This window comes from Aulonocara sp. 'chitande type north' Nkhata Bay, linkage group LG22 (genome assembly GCF_057382095.1).
Source record: "Aulonocara sp. 'chitande type north' Nkhata Bay isolate Kocher_YH1m ecotype deep benthic linkage group LG22, A_spYH_male_GT1.1, whole genome shotgun sequence".
Taxonomy (NCBI): domain Eukaryota; kingdom Metazoa; phylum Chordata; class Actinopteri; order Cichliformes; family Cichlidae; genus Aulonocara; species Aulonocara sp. 'chitande type north' Nkhata Bay.
Window position 1 is genome coordinate 6,216,144 of NC_141364.1, and position 16,055 is coordinate 6,232,198.

At 40.4% G+C, this 16,055-nt stretch overlaps 1 protein-coding gene across 1 annotated transcript; it reads right to left on the reverse strand.

Moving 5' to 3' along the window:
* Positions 1–5,260: 5,260 nt before the first annotated feature.
* slc39a7 (solute carrier family 39 member 7) lies at positions 5,261–15,504 on the reverse strand. Its single transcript, XM_086280178.1, has 8 exons — positions 15,348–15,504; positions 12,698–13,177; positions 9,860–10,028; positions 9,136–9,216; positions 8,865–8,999; positions 8,548–8,655; positions 7,604–7,800; positions 5,261–6,418 (listed from the first exon to the last, which is right to left on the reverse strand). Exons 2-8 carry the CDS (start codon positions 13,166–13,168, stop codon positions 6,164–6,166), a joined length of 1,416 nt encoding a protein of 471 aa, XP_086136304.1. The 5' UTR covers positions 13,169–13,177; positions 15,348–15,504; the 3' UTR covers positions 5,261–6,163.
* Between the last annotated feature and the right edge of the window lie 551 nt (positions 15,505–16,055).

Sequence of the window (16,055 nt, forward strand, 5' to 3'; positions counted from 1 at the left end):
GCTGTAGCTTGAGTCTGCATTAGAGCTGGAGCTATGCTGGAAGGCAATTGAACAAACATTAGCACAAAAAATTATTTCTGTACAGTTAAAAGAATACAAATAATCTGTCTATGTAATATAGTTGCAAATACCCTTTTGCCTTGCAGGTAAGACTTCTGTTTTTCAAGTTTCTTTATCGCTTTGGATTCTGTGTCCACAATGGCTACATAATGTATGAGAGTGTGAATCCTGAACACAATGAACACAAAATAAGAATGTTAGATTCTCTTGGTGAGTATCAAAACACTGCGATTTGATGTAAGAGGTCACCTGTGGTATAGCATCGCAAGGAACTGGATCACAACTGAAACTGCAAATCCCAAAATAAACATGAAGGCAATTGGATCAATTTGGATATCATCTCCAAGTAACAGCGCTTTCAACCTGGAATCATAGGACATAAATGGTGCCCATTCTTGATAACACATCTTCCAACACTTACTTTGTTTCTCAGCTCTCGCAGCTCATTGGCCATCTTTTTCTGTTTTTCTTTGTCATCAGGCAGAGGTTCAAGATACTTCTTTTGAAGTTCTTCCCAGAATTTATTTTCCTCCTGGAAAAGTTAGATATATTTTTAAGGTGTTTAAAGCTAAATAAATAGAAACAAAAGCTTTAAAGGAAAATAATATGTTCATTAATGGAACATATCTATAGCTTGTAAAGTGCCACGAATTAAAGACATTTTTGTGGGGCAAAGTAAGCATTTCTGCATGTTAATGAACAGTAATTATTACCCAAACACATAAATATCATACTATACATAAGACCATCATCATTTTGGGGAGTATGGGAGTAATGATAAATTCTAAACAGAGGTCATTTAAGCAAGGCAAATGAATTAATCAATAACACATGCACATCTGGTCGAGTGAGCCCTCTTGAAATGTCAGGTCGCTCGATAAACTCTGGAGCTTTTCAATCCAGCCTGCTGAAAACAGCCAGGCAAAATTTTTTTAATGGCAGTATATTTGTCTGATTTTAAAAACAAGCAAAAAAACTTTGCCAGGGTGTGGTTTGTGGCTCAGCTTCAATCTCATTGAGATTGTGAGACATGCCCATGCTTGAACTTGTGTTTACGGCCCTACAGGTTCCCTAAACATAAAAGGCAAATGGTTCAAAGAAAATTGGCTGAAGTTGTAAAGCTGGGAGTAATAGAAGAGTCACACATTAGCTATGTCCCAATTCCTAGGCCGCATCCTTTGAAGGACCAGGCTTTCGCGGTCTATGGGGGCCGGGTCCTCCGAAGGCCGGAAGTGCGAGGTTGTGAAATGGGACGATCTAGCCTTCAGATTTGCATCCCCAGCTGTCTCAGTAGAGTTTAATAAACTCAGCCGTCTACTCCTTGCTCACTAAAATATAAGAGGACATTGGAGTAAATTCTCCACCATCTCACACTTCTGTTTAATCAGCTTGACATTTATTCAGCTGTGTAAACTTTAATCTCAGCCAAACCAATTTACTCAGGAACAAATAAAACCCTGAAAAAAGACTAACAATAATATTTTAAATAAATCGAGGGAAATGAAGGACGTATTTGTTGGCCCCATTTGGAGCAGCCTTTGAATTGGGACAGCCTTCATGGCCTGGCTGTGACATTATTGGCCTCCAAATGCGGCCTTTGAAGGATGTGGCCTAGGAATTGGGACATAGCTAGTGTGTGGTGTAGCCCCATACTTCTCATAGTGAAGAAAGATGGGTCTATACAATTCTTTGTAGACTACAGCAAGAATGAGGTGTCACAATTTGATTCCCGTCCCATGCCCTGCATTGAGAGCTCCTGGACCCGTTAAGCACGATGATGATGATCCAATTGGTAAAGTAAAGGCACTTGGGATCTTTCTTGGCAAAAAAAAAAAAAGAGTAGCAGGTGAGCTGCACAGCTGTATAGCGTTTTTTTTTTTGTTTTTTTTTACAACCAGTAGGCGACGAAGTAACAACTGATTAAGGTCAACATCCAATTACAACAGTAAATGAAAGGAAATAAAGTTTTATGGGTACGTTAATGGTATGTCAGTCTTTTGCTTGTATGATGATTAGTGTAAATAACATCTGCAGAATGTAGGTTAGATAATTTCAAGAGAAACACATTTATGCCACTCCTTTGATAAATCAGTCAGTGAACAGTCAGTGAATGTATTCCTTTTTTTTTTTTGCCTGTCCCGTTTGGATCTTTAGCCATCAGAATTGTTGTCTGAAAGCCAAGAAAGAGGACAAGTGGATTTACTTTACCAAGTGGATCATCATGGCCTTGCCATATTGGTCCATTTGATTGACCTTTATTATAATTATGTATTTATTGTATTTTCATTTTTTAAAGACGGGACAGACATGACTGGGGGAGAGGACAGGGAGAAAGAATGAAAGAAAGAGAGGGAGAGAAAGAAAAATAGAGGGGAGAAGAAAAAAAAAGAAAAACAAACAAAACACCTGGATCAACTGTATGGAGATAAAAAACCAGAAGAGAAAATAAACAACAAAGAGCAACATAATAAAAACAACACCATCACAATAAACTAGCTAACAGTAGATACTAAATATTACATCTTATTGTGTTTTGTTTTGTTTTCCTTTTTTAATTTCACCTGTTGAGAATGAAAAAAGAAAACAAGCAGAAGAAAACGAGAGCAACATAATAAACAACATCACGATGATCTATGGGACTATAAGAGTAAATACTAAATGTTAAACATTATTGTGCAGCACGTAAGATCGACAGTGCACAGTGTGCTTTGAGGTAGGAGCCAAAAAGGGTGTAGTTTGTGTGTGTGATCACCCGTGTGTACACCTGTGAGCATGGACGCGCTTGTTTTTTGTTTTTTAAAAGGTTCCTTCATGTAATGATCTGCTAGAGGGTGTGGGGGGGCCACAGCCCCGTCCACCAGGACATGAAGCAGGTATGGAGGAGATTAAAACTCCAGACATCCAGAGGCCCCCAGAACACAAGAGACCAAGGAAGACCAACAGAGGGGCAGCCGCGCCACTGTCCCAGAAAGAGCTGAGGAGAGTCCCAGATGAGGGGTCACTCAGCAGCCGCGGAGCAGAAGCCAGGGGGAGTTGCAGTGACGCGCCCGTGAGCTCCGCCGGCAGCCAGCTGTGCCTGAGTGACCGAGCCCCAGGCCGAGAGGCCGGGGGCACCCCACCTCCGAAGTGGCCCGAGCGAGCCCCAGGCTCCAGGCCCCGACAAGCGGCCGCCAAGGAGTGAGCCGGTGTGTACCTGGACGCCCATCCCCAGACACAAAGACCCACCAACGCACCGACGTCTGAGGGCATCAGTGAATGTATTCCTAATCTAAAACTGCAATTGGAGATAATGGATTTCGATAGTGGTTATCAGTTTCGACTGTTTAGCCCGGCTATCTGCTTCAGGCTCACATGTCACGTGACACCAAGGCACATGCACAAACGGATCCCTGTGAGTGCCTCCCACACCAATCTGAGATGTTATTCAATGATATGGTCATAAACATCTTACACATAAAAATCTATAAGAACATAAAATTCAACACACTCTGCGTCTCTGTTTATTTACAGTGTGATGCCAACAGATTAGAATTCTGAAACTGGAATTATTTATACATTAAATTGCTGTCCTAAAGACTAACAAAGGAATCACTTTATTAGGCTCGAAATCACTTCAGAGCAAAGTGATTTTAATTTTACTGATTGAATAGGGATCCTCTGTGTCTTCTGTGTTCTACTAGCTTGCAATACCAGCATTGTAAAAGAGACTTGGCACCAGATTACATAAAATATATAAAAAATAAATAGACATTTTCTGCATCACCAAACTAATACATACAAATTCTAGCAATGCAGGCACAGTTTGCATTGCTGTAAAATTGCAGCTGGGCTTCATTCTTTATGTTAGTAACTTACATCTTAACAAGGTGCACAAATAAAACATATAGCCCCAGCAGATAATCCAAATTTATATCACACTTATTATATGCCATAAATGAAAAAAAACTTCTAGATGAGCCAAAACTCAGAACATAACCTTATTCTGACCAAGTTATGTGTTCAGCATACGTTACCATCGTGATTTATCCAGGCAGAAATAAAATAATTTTTGTAACACAGAAAATTATTGACTTTAAGATCAACACCTTGCTTTGTAGCAGAGCCCTCACACCAAAAGACAGCCTGTGTAGAGTAGGATGACTGAATTAATCAGCACAGAGCTAAATGTCATGTCACATTGTGACCTTATTGTTGTTTAAAGCTACCAGTTGTATAAAGATCAATAATTTTTTCACAGATTTCGTAGGTTTGCGTGCATCAACAGGCTCAGTTTGTTTTTGTTTCTAGCTTTTCCTCGTTTTAAAACTGCATTTTACGAAAAGTTGTTTGAAGGTCGTGGAGCAGGAAAGACCAGATTAGATCAGCTAAGTAGGTCAGGTGGGAGTGACCTGTTTGATTGGTATGGTTTGGCTACACAACAGAGTTGATCAAATCTAGTGGCAAACCGCAGAGCAGCCATATAAAAAATGTTTATTTTGCCAAACAACTTGCCTTCTGAGTCTATAGTGAATTCTAAAATAACTAAATAAATAATTGCGATTAGCCATTTTGCCTAAACATGGTTAAATCTGGAGATTATGGTCTAAGGAGCTTGGAAAGAAAGTGACTGAACCCTCATCCAGGATCATTTTCTTATAAAGCCAAATGGCCTATTGGCCGTGCACCTCACCACATACACCAAGGTGTGGAAAAAGGCGTGGGTCATTCTCAGCAGAGGTTTTGGTTGAAACCATTGTGAAACCTTGGAGGTTCTCAGTCATCTAGGTCAGATTGTTCTGCCACTATCTACAACTCTTGTGAAATAAAAAAAATAAACCCACAAACACACAAGTGTGTTGCTTCACAAGTCCAGCAAATGTCCTTTAAGGTGCTTTTAACATGATTTGAGGACGTGAGATCTGTCAAGCACAACAAATGCTGCGCGAGACATCTCTTACTCCCTCTTGTGGTCTTTTCTGAAAATAGTCACAAAAAACATCTTGACGCATGCTCAATCATCCAGGTAAGTACATCTCCAAAAGTTGGTTCTGTTCATCTGAACGTTTTCTCCCACTGAAAACGCTACGTCCAGATGAACAGAATCAACTTTTGGAGAGTCACAAAAAACATTTCTGTGTTTGGTAACATCACTTCTAACAACTTAAAACCATTTCATTATAATCTTGTTACGGTCAATTACAGAACATACAGAAAAATCATCAACACTTTGAAAATAATTACCCTTTATTGAGGATTTCAGAACAGCTGCAAGTGTTTTATTTATTCTTTGTCATCAGCTGAAAAAAATAGTTTGGTTAGGAATGTGAAAACTGCTTCTACTTTAACAAACAACCAGGTGAGAGTTTAATAATTTCAGAGTAATTATGTTGCCATTTGTAGCACATGCGTAAAAGCCACATTCACTTTTATTGTGTGGAATGTAAAAATATTGAGATTGGGTACATTCAAACTAAACAGATATTAATCAAGTAGAACAGAGCACTGAGTCACTTCAGTGGGAGCCACACCAGCACTGTCTCCACTCTTTCACTCACCAAAGCTTGAAATGAACAGAAGACCTGTTACATCTTAAACTGATATGGATTCAGATGGAAAATGTTTCTGACTTAGAGGGAAGTTACTTGTCAGCTCAGCATGTAGTTAGATGGCGGCCGGATGGTCGATGTAGTGAAGATGTTAAGTTGATACTGAGCCGTTGTACAGAAAGAGTCCACATCCACGTTCTTCCCTTTCCCAAAAATCCTTCCACTCATGTTATTTCTTCCAGCTGTCAGTTTCTTTAGTGGAGCAGTGTTAACAATCAAGAAGTTAACACTACTCCTCTCAAAAACCACAAAGTAGTTAAACAAATCAGGGATGTGCGCATGAACTGCTAAGAAAAACAGACACTACACAACAAAAACATTTCCACTTTCCATCAAGTAGTGGCGTTTGTGCCAAAATACAACTCAATTTAAAAAAAAAAGAAACAAACAAGGAAACACAGCTTTGACAAAAATAATCCACATGATCTCTACGTGAAAAGGCTTTTTTAACCGTTTGACCTCTTCTCTCTGTCTCTCCATCCCCTGTGCTGTAAGAAGTCTGTGCGCTCTGCAGCGCCTCACTCGTACTCCGCGATCAGCACCATCATGCCAACTCCGAACAGCAGGGCAAGAATTTCCATTAGAGACTGGCCGAAACTGGAGCGACCCGCCAGCAGCTCTGGGAGCACCGTCACTGTGGCGATGTAAACGAACCCGCCAGCCGTGAAGGGCAGGATCCAGGCGGTAGCAGCGGCACCCACACCTTCAGCCAACAGCGAGCAAGCTGTCCCAGCCAGAGCTCCCAGAGCGGTCAGCAGCTGTAGACACATGGCCTGCAGGCAAGGAGGGAGAAGACAATGCTTCATTAATTTTCTATAGTTTTATATATATTTTTAAAAATCTTTTAAAGAGAACCAGAATATTTTGGTCCCCATTTTAATCCAGTATATAAATGTCTATTTTTGCACCACATACTAGGTAATCTGCACTAAAAAAAAAAAAAAAAAATATATATATATTTAATTACTATTGAAAAAATAATTTTTCTATTTTAAAGCTAAAACCAGAGATAGGAGTTTATTCAAATCTTACAATTAGCTTTAAATATGTTGCATATATTCCAAGAGTACAGCTGTCATACTGTGCATATATCAAAGGCTTTTATTGTGAAAGAAAGGTGCAAGAGGAAGCTTGTTTTGCATGTGTGGACCAAAGCAGCTTCCCTGTACATATCAGCAAAGAGCACAGCAGCATCACACAGTCAGGGTGAATTTGTACCAAAAATATTTGTTTGGCTTGTTTACTACTTTTTGTCCTTATCTGTACTCTAATTTTAATACCTGTACAGTACTCTGCTTTGGTAACTATTGTCCATGATGTAAATATGTAAAAATTGTGTGTTTCTGTTCCGTGTCTTGTTCTGTTTGTGTATGTGGTTTGGGTTTTTTTTTTTTTGGTTTTTTTTAAACTGCTGATACAACCAAATTTACCCTTGTGTGACAATTGAAGGATTCGTCTAGTCTCTCTATTTTCAGCACCACTATGGAGTTTTACAGTTTCACTCAGTTAAAAGCACGCTGAGAACTGTACACAGAAATCCAAGGACTTTTTGGCCTCTATACCAAAATTCAAGAGTTTCATGGTTCAAAAGCACAGTTGCCAGTCAGACCACAGCAGGTTTTCCACTGTGTTTTATGGGGAAGGTGGAGCAGTGGCTTTACATATTTAATGACTGTGGATGCTGTTTGGGTTGTCATTTAGAGACTAAACTGACCACGAGACAAGATGTGTCAGTATGTGGGTGGATAACCATTTCCTGGTGAACACGCTTTACAGTTTAATTAGAAAACTGCATGTAGACAGGCTGTCTTTGTTTGAATAGTTCTTATTAATTCCTCCTTGTATGTAGTTGTTGTTTGCTGCTTGTTTATACTTTGTTAAGTATACTGACAAGTGTGTGTGTACACTGTGTCAACGATTTTGAGACTTTTTGCAGCTTTTTCATATTTGGTGGTTACCTTCCTCTTGGTGCAGCCAGACTGGACGAGGATGGCAAAGTCTCCGATCTCATGTGGGACCTCATGAAGCAGGATGGTGATGGTGGTGACGGTGCCCACAGCTGGACCAACCAGGAATGAAGCTCCAATTGCCAAACCATCAGTGAAATTATGTGTGAAGTCAGCTGCCAGGTTTAGGTAACCAGACACCTTGATATCTGCATTAGTGGAAGGAACAGTAAAGACCCGAAGAATATGTAAAGTGTTTAGTGGCTCATGGATTGATGCAAACAATGAGCTTTTTATGTTTCAAGATTCCCACAAAAAAAACATAAATAAGAACAACCCAAGAAAAATGTGAACATTCTTTCCTCTGACACGCACATTAAAAACTTGATTCCAAACAGATTTTGAAAGACCAAGAAAACATGTTTGCAGCTTGGTTCTGTTTTGTGTTACACACAGCTGATCTCTGAAGCTAAGCAGGGTCGGGCCTGGTTGGTACTTGAATGGGAGACTGCCTGGTACCAGTCTGTTCACCATCTCACATGTGAACATGTTCTGTTTTATCCTCAACTGCACATTTTTGCAGATTCCAGACAATCAAGAATCCAACCTCTGCGCCACGTTAATTCTATCCCAGTTCCATCTGAAGTGGGAATTTGGAAATTCAGAGTTCGCCAAAGGGGATTTTCCCCCTTAAAAAGTCAGAGCAGCCATACCATAACCCAACTTTACAATCCAAGATGGCAGCAATGGGAATAAACAGTAGAAAATGTCATTTTTACTACCACTATTGTGTAGTTATGACTCGTAAAAATAAGCCACACACAGTGACCAAGCTCTATCAGTGAACGTCCTGCAGCAGCATTTTTAAGAAGCTCAAAGAAGTGTGGGTGTGTGCAGGTTCAAATTCTGTTTGAAATCAGTTGCTTCAGCACAGAAACTACACTTCAGTGCTTCACCTGTACTCTTTTTCTCCTCTTTCTTTGATGGTTTCTGATCTTTGCTTTCTTTCTTCTCCTTCTTTTCTTTTTCCTCCTCTCCATCACTGTCCTTCTCTTTGGGAGCAACTGAAAAAGCCACACAGAACAAAGTTCAAAACACCTACAGAGAATATAGCTGGGAAATCTAGTGAACATGCAGTTTTACAAAAAACTTCTGAACTGAAAACAGCAACAAAATAACATTTACTATATGCAGGAATCTGGTTTTGTACACAACTGATCTTTCAGGGCAATTTAAAGGAGCTTGATCAAAAGAAGAGTTTTCTCCAGCGTACCGTGAGAGTGTCCATGGGAGTGTCCGTGGCCATGTCCTCCCTTCAGCAGACGCACAAATTTTTCCACCACTAGGAAAGCGATGATCCCACCGAGAACCCAAAGACCCACAGACATCATATGACCGTGGGCCGCTCCTATACAGGTAGGGAATAGGGAGCACTGCTTCATGAGCTCTGCTTGGCTTTAGAAACTTTTTCTTTTAAAATCACCGGCAAATAACCAGACAACACACAGGCAACATTAAAAAAAGGAAATCCCATTAATGCATACCGTGAGAGTGGCCGTGGTCATGCGACTCTTCAGTTGCATGCGAGTGTCCATGATCCCCATCTTCGTGATGTGAGTGGGGCTCTGTGCAAAACAAATATGACACGAGGAGACGTCAGAAAGACAAAGTGAGGATCGTGCTGCTCTGTTTTTCTCTCTCAGCTGTTTAACAAATCTAAAAGTTAAAACCAACAGAGACACCGAGCTGCTCATTTTACCATCACAGGCAATTATGGCTTTGACAGGAGTGCCAAAGCTGTAAAGGCACCAGTATACCCTCCGCATGGGTCGCGTAGCACGCCGCCGCAACATCATCACGCAGTCACTTCTATTTAGCCGTTGCAGTATTCTCCTGAACGACAGGTGTCGCCACTTGGACAATAACACCACGTAAGTGCTGATACAGGAAGAGAAGAAGTCAAAACCAGACGCAAAGACTTTGCCCGACTACAACCTTACTTTTTTCCACAAAGTGTCATATTTTCTAACTGTTGCAACATCTCTCGCTGTATATATGTGTTTACTTTTTCAGTGCCCGACGTGCAAAATCACTGGACTGAATATCACTGTAATCAATTAAAAACTATTGTCTCTGTCATACGATCTTTGTAATTAACGTGAGCATATTTGAAACACTTTATAAATACTTAAAATCTTCACTTACATAAACTTACAGTAAAAAAAAAAAGGAAAAGAAAAAGGAAATGAGAATGGAACTCGTACTCACCCAGAGCATGTGGTATGAGGTGGAGGAAGGCGTCACCCAGCAATCCACCAGATGCGAAGCTCAGCAGCACTTTGAGCAGATTCTGGTGCTGGTCGCTGTTGGACTGAACTGGGATCAGAAACAGGATGAGGAAGGGAGCTGCACTAATGAGCAGAGTGGCTCCGATAGCCTGCAGACAAAGATGAAGGAGGGAGTTTAAATTTCAAATGCTTTGTATTCATGTGAAAGATAATCCTTAACTCACTAAAGAAGAAACATGAAGGAAAATATATAAACTAGGAGAGGAAAAAAAAGGAAAGGATACAAATATAATATAAAATATAAGGATAAAATATAATATTCTGAGGTTTTCAGATCGGTCAGCACAGAGCTGATGACTGGAAAACAAAACTAAAGAGCTTCTGGCTCACACAGATACAGCACCAAGGAGCCATTTGGATGCCGACTATAACTCCAACTTTGTTCTTCAGTAGTAACAATGCACCACTGCAAGGCTGTGAGTCATTCAGGGAACAGACAGCACATTCAAGTTCCTCAAAATAAGAAACAAACGAGAGCCAGGGAAACTCTTTAGATAAGATACAGATAAAGGCACACAATAAATTGCATACAGATATCACCCAGTTGTGCAAAACTCCACAATTCAATTCGTTATGAGATCACAACGAGTCTGATTTTGTCTCAAGAATCCTGCTGCTTTGCTGCACAACTATAACTTCAAAAGAATGTAAACCATGATCAACAGCTTGCAATAACAGACCTCTCACTACAAACTAAGGCTTTAAAAAGCAATTTCATTTATGAAGCCTTTGCTGCTTGGAGGCTTATGAGCAGTGTTGGGTAAGTTACTTTAAATTAGTAACTTAGTTACATTACTAGTTAATTCTATCAAAAGTAACTCAGTTACTTCAAGTTACTCGTTACTTTCAAAGTAACTAGTTACTAGGGAAAGTAACTTTGGTTTTACTCAGAATTCTCTTGTTAATGTGTTGCTTCCATAACTTTGCCAGTCTTCTAGCTTGCTTACTTGCCACAGGTGCGCTGTGCCACCTACCAACAGAAAGGAAAAGATAATGTGCACATTTCCACGAGAGAAATCCCACGCCTGGACCGTCATTGACCGCCGCCATGATTCTAGCCTACGTCACAGCGTCATGTGCGCTTTTTACATCCAACACAAAAACTGCAGTCGTGGTGCTTTCGATTGTACTCAGAACTGGGAAATTCTGCCTTCTGAATAGGAAGATGTAGGTAACACCAGACTGCAGATGAGCTGCATACAGGGCTGGACTGGGACAAAAAATTGGCCCGGGCATTTTGACTAGAGACTGGCCCACCATTATAGCAAATATCATGAAGCCTTTGAATGAAAACAAACGCTGTTGTGACAGTGATGTACACTGTTCTGATGGTATATATGTATCAATCTATCAATCGTTTGTTGTAAGATTCAGATGATTATTTAATAAAAGCTAGACATTTTAAATGAGAATAAGAAAGAAAAGTATTTCTTTGTGCCCCCCTTTCCCTGTTAATGCCCTACCTGGCCCCCTGGCAACACTTTGCTAGATCCGCCCCTGCACAGTTACCAGCTGTCAGCTACATAAAAAAGGATCCTGGTGTTATTTGTCTCTCAGAAACAGTTCATAACTTCCCTTCAACTCATTCATGTCACCTAAAAGGTAAACCTGTTTCTCCATCACCTGTTCAGCTCTGATGATTCAGTAAGGACATCTCCTGGTTTCATCTTCATGTTTCCCTCTCACCAGATAACCAAACTGATAATGACCAGCAGCTTTTACAGCTGTGGCTCCAGCAAACATCAGCTGATAGTAGAAATTAATACTGAATAAATTCTAACAACAGCTGATCAAGCTTAAACGTGCTGCTGTTGTTTTTATTGCGACATTTCCTGGTTTCCTCTTTCTGGCGCAAAGTGGGCGATAAACAAACAAGACAGCAAAGACGATCAGCTGATCATTGATCAGTTTCATGATTGAAGTAGAAACAGGAGAGGGAGGGGGCGAGAATGAGAGGAGAAGAGGCAGCTGCAGCGTCATGACAGAATAAATCCAGCTTTGTGTCTTTTTCCATTCTAGCTGAATTACGGGACAAACTGTTCCTTTTTACCTCAATACAAAACGCATGATATTTTCTCTGAATACCAGACGATTCTGTTTTTTACAGGACGGTTGGCAACTCTAATAATTAACCTTATGAACAAAATAAAGTTCAACATCATTAACTTCATAGCACCCACCCAGCTGTATAGAAACTCAGTCATGCTAGCTAGTAGGCAGTAGGAAAAAAGTCAGAATAACGAAAATAAACTCCACCTAAACTTGGTTCATATCTGACCCAGATAGACTGCAGGTTATAACTTCTTACCTGAAGTTCAGTTCACACTCGGACCGGCGGCCACCTCGGGTCTCTCTTCCTTCTGCGTCCCTTTTCTCTCCTCCACCTGCTGGCCTCCACCACTTGCTAATGTTACTGAATCTGTGGAAGCTCCGCGATGCCACCACACGAAGTAACGAGTAACGACCCTATCTAAATCCCAGTAACGAGTAACGCGTTCCTGATTTTGGCATAATAACTAGTTACCGTGCTCGTTACCACAATAATAACGTAGTTACTGTAACGCGTTACTTAATAACGCGTTAGTCCCAACACTGCTTATGAGACAGACGTTTCTTGTCTTCATGCTTTATAGAGTTTTACTGAGAAGTGAACATTGTATCAACATACTGAAATCATCAGCAGGAAAAACAGGTTTATGCCACTATGATTAATTTGTCTTCAAACCCAACTGCTGAACCTAAACAAGCAGTCACTCACCTGTGTCCAGAGCTCCACCATGTTCCTCTTCTCTTTGCCTGCCTCCCTCTTCGTCCTCTCCCCTCCGTGTGAGTGCTCGTGTCCACCTCCCTCCTTGTGTACTCGAACAACATTCTCATGATGAGCATGATCATGTCCGTGATCGTGGCCGTGATCATGAGAGTGGCCATGGCCGTGTCCGTGATCGTGCCCGTGTCCGTGATCGTGCCCGTGTCCGTGATCGTGCTCCTCTTCCTGCAGGTTGGCCTCAGCGCTCCACTTGCTTGCTCCATGGAACATCTTCACCTGAGAGCCATGGGAGTGCCCATGGTGGTCGTCCTCGCCGTGTGAGTGGCCATGGTGGTGGTGATGGTGGCCGTGGGTATGTCCATGGTCACCATGGGAATGGCTGTGAGCAGTGGCTAAATGGGATGCTAACAACAGTACTGCAGATGTTGCCAATGTCAATGCCAGCAGACGTAAACAGCCCATATTAAAACCCTGGGATGTAGAGAAAGGAGAAGAAGACATCTAATAAATAAAAACCCAGCAGCATCAAAACTGAAGCCAAAGTGAGGGTGAAGAAACAGACTCTAAGTTTAAACTGTCCAACCAAATGACATTAAGGAAATCTTTAAAGGTTTGATGCAAAATTCACTATGAAATTCCCTTCTGTGGACAGTTTCCACATCCTTAACAACAGAGGGTCAATCTGTTTGTAACACTGCAGTTTAATTTTCTTCAGGCTTAAGATTAAGGCTGCTGACAGACAGGGAAATGCAGCTGATCAGGGTCGGGTGGACCACACTTTGAGTCACTGAACTGGACCTCATGACTCTGTTTGTGTTGTTATTGCCTTATTGAACAATTGTCAATGAAATTGTAATATTTTACTAGTCTCATCTATATTAAGCAGTTTAAAAATGCAGCTTGGTAACCAAGCTAGCATCAGCTGATAACTACCACCTTCTACTCCAAATATAGTAACTTCCTGCTCCTTTAACAAGAAGAATCCAAGACCAATGGGTGATGCAATAATGGTTATGTTCCTCATTTATATACAGTTATGGCTGTAACTCAGAGGGCATGTTTACATCTACACTCAAAGCTTCTCAGTTAGTCTCAGGCCGTCTTTGTAGAGCCTACGACGTAACCTGTGTAAGTTGCTGAACTTTACTGGCATTTATGCTTGTGCCTGGTGCATTATGTGTTAATTTCTTTGTGGTCATGTCCTGATGTTTTATATATGGTGGTTTGTTAGAACCAGATACAATGTTGGGACTTCTTTCCCTCCTGGGTGCCCACCCTTTGTTTTGATCATTTCTTGCAAACATATTTGTGTTAAGCTTTTTTCACTTCTTTATACATTCCCTTTTGTTTCACCAGTCTCTCCCCAGGAATTTGCTGACATTTGTGAGTCTTTATATTGATGCTATGATTATTCTATTCCTTATAGTAAGATGATGACTGTTATTCTCTTACTGACAAATTCAAAAACTGAGGCGAAAAATTAGATGAAGGAATTGACTGTACTCAACAGGACAGTTAAAACAGTTGTGCGCTGCGTAGAGCCGATGTGTAGTTAGGTGCATGTTTGGTTATGTTGTAGGTTATAGCATAGGGTTCAGAGGGGTTTGTGGTTATGACGTAGGTTTCCTGCTGAAGCACAAATCCCCAGTCACTCTTTGTTGCACTGTCTACGCATGTACAGACAGTGCAACAAGTTATTGAGCATAGTCCTCAATGTTATCTTTATTTAATCAGTAAACATCTAGCCATATTTTAGGATCACGTTCTGTTCATGGTGAGTTTAAAAATCACAAGAAGAACAGAATATGAGTCAGAATCAATCTTTGGCCCTAACAGTTTGTGTGACATCCAAGGTATTTCAAGAGGAAATTAGAAACTACGCATGTACAGACAGTGCAACAAGTTACTGCAGAAACGAGCACTTTCTTTAAATGCAGGATTCGAGCTATTCGCCAAGATATGAGACGTCAAAAAAATAAGCCTTAATAAGCCTAACCTATTAATATATGACTACGTATGTCATTCCGTGCGTCTTAGGACGCATTTCCAGTAAGAAATGGGATCCGCACCAAATGTGGCGATTGATCAGTGAACTGATCAAGACAACAGCGAATTATCCTTAATACATCAGAGTTTGCATGAAGCCGTTGCAACTGTCCACTGCTGTGACTCCAGACTGAAGCTCTTCAAATCAAAAAGCAAACTTTGTAGCTTGTGTTTTTTGTGCTTTTAGCTGGTTTGCTTTGATATAATACTGTAATACATCGCTGCATGTGTATGTATGTGCACCAGCATCTGCTGATGTGTGCTTGCAGCCGTATCATTTTAGCTGTGACGATACAATGAAGTGAAGGTAATCTGACTTTGATTGAGCTAGCTTTGTCTTCTCTTGTGATTGTTTATTTGCTCACTGTTTGGTGGGTGAACGTGGATAATCCCTGTGGAGAGCATCAACTTTAATCTCAAAGTAAACAGCAAAAGCCGCTCAAAGAGGACCACTGACCGCAGGTTTCAATTAGCTGTTAGGAAAGTCTGCTAGCTGGCTAGCTAGCTAGTTACTAAACTTGCTAGCATGTTGCTGCAGCAGAAGCAACATGTCTGAATGCAACATAACAGAAAAATATAAAGATTAAAATCTTACCAGATCGTGCCAGATATCACCGAGTGTCGGCCACTTGATAACTTGATCTGTCCTGGGCTCAGAACTACCAATATTTCTGCCTACGTTGATGATGCTGGTGGCTGAGAATAAGACGTGGCATTTACTCAACTAAACTAAACGAAACCTCGCGGGAACGCGTTCCATTCAAAGTCTACCTCCTCCTTTCGTGGTGCTTTTGAGACACCTTTTTACTCACTACTTAGATTCAATTATATTTTATTGCCTTTTTAAAGCATTATAGTGGCATATTAAAACGTTTAACTCAAAATAAAAAGAGTACAATTTCTTCTCATTTAAAGGAGATAACCAAATTATCGCGAGATATGTGATACCGACAGCACCAACCCGGAGACAAGGAGGATATAAACATCGTGACTCGATTAACTGAAGGTTTGTTTATTTATGTAAAGGAAGGAGACTTTTTTTTATGATAGAGAGGGAGTCTATCACGACATAAATAAACAACAACAACAACAATAATAAGATTATACACATTTATATTTTATTAATTGTCAGATAACTTTTATTTAAAAGCGGAACATAAAAAGAAGTTGCTTTAAATCCAATGATAATGATCGTTTGATGAAGCAGTCATTACTGCATTATAAATCGCATTTTTTTAAAAAGTAATTAATTGAAGATAAATTTCAAAAAAATCTACATTTTTAATCAGGAGGACAATGCTTT

Coding starts and splice junctions, on each gene's coding strand:
- slc39a7 (XM_086280178.1), bottom strand. CDS start 13,168: ATGGGCTGTTTACGTCTGCTGGCATTGACATTGGCAACATCTGCAGTA. Junction 9,000..9,135: donor TGACCACGGCCACTCTCACG/GTATGCATTAAT, acceptor CTACCTGTATAG/GAGCGGCCCACGGTCATATG. Junction 7,801..8,547: donor AGAGGAGAAAAAGAGTACAG/GTGAAGCACTGA, acceptor CCACTAATGCAG/ATATCAAGGTGTCTGGTTAC.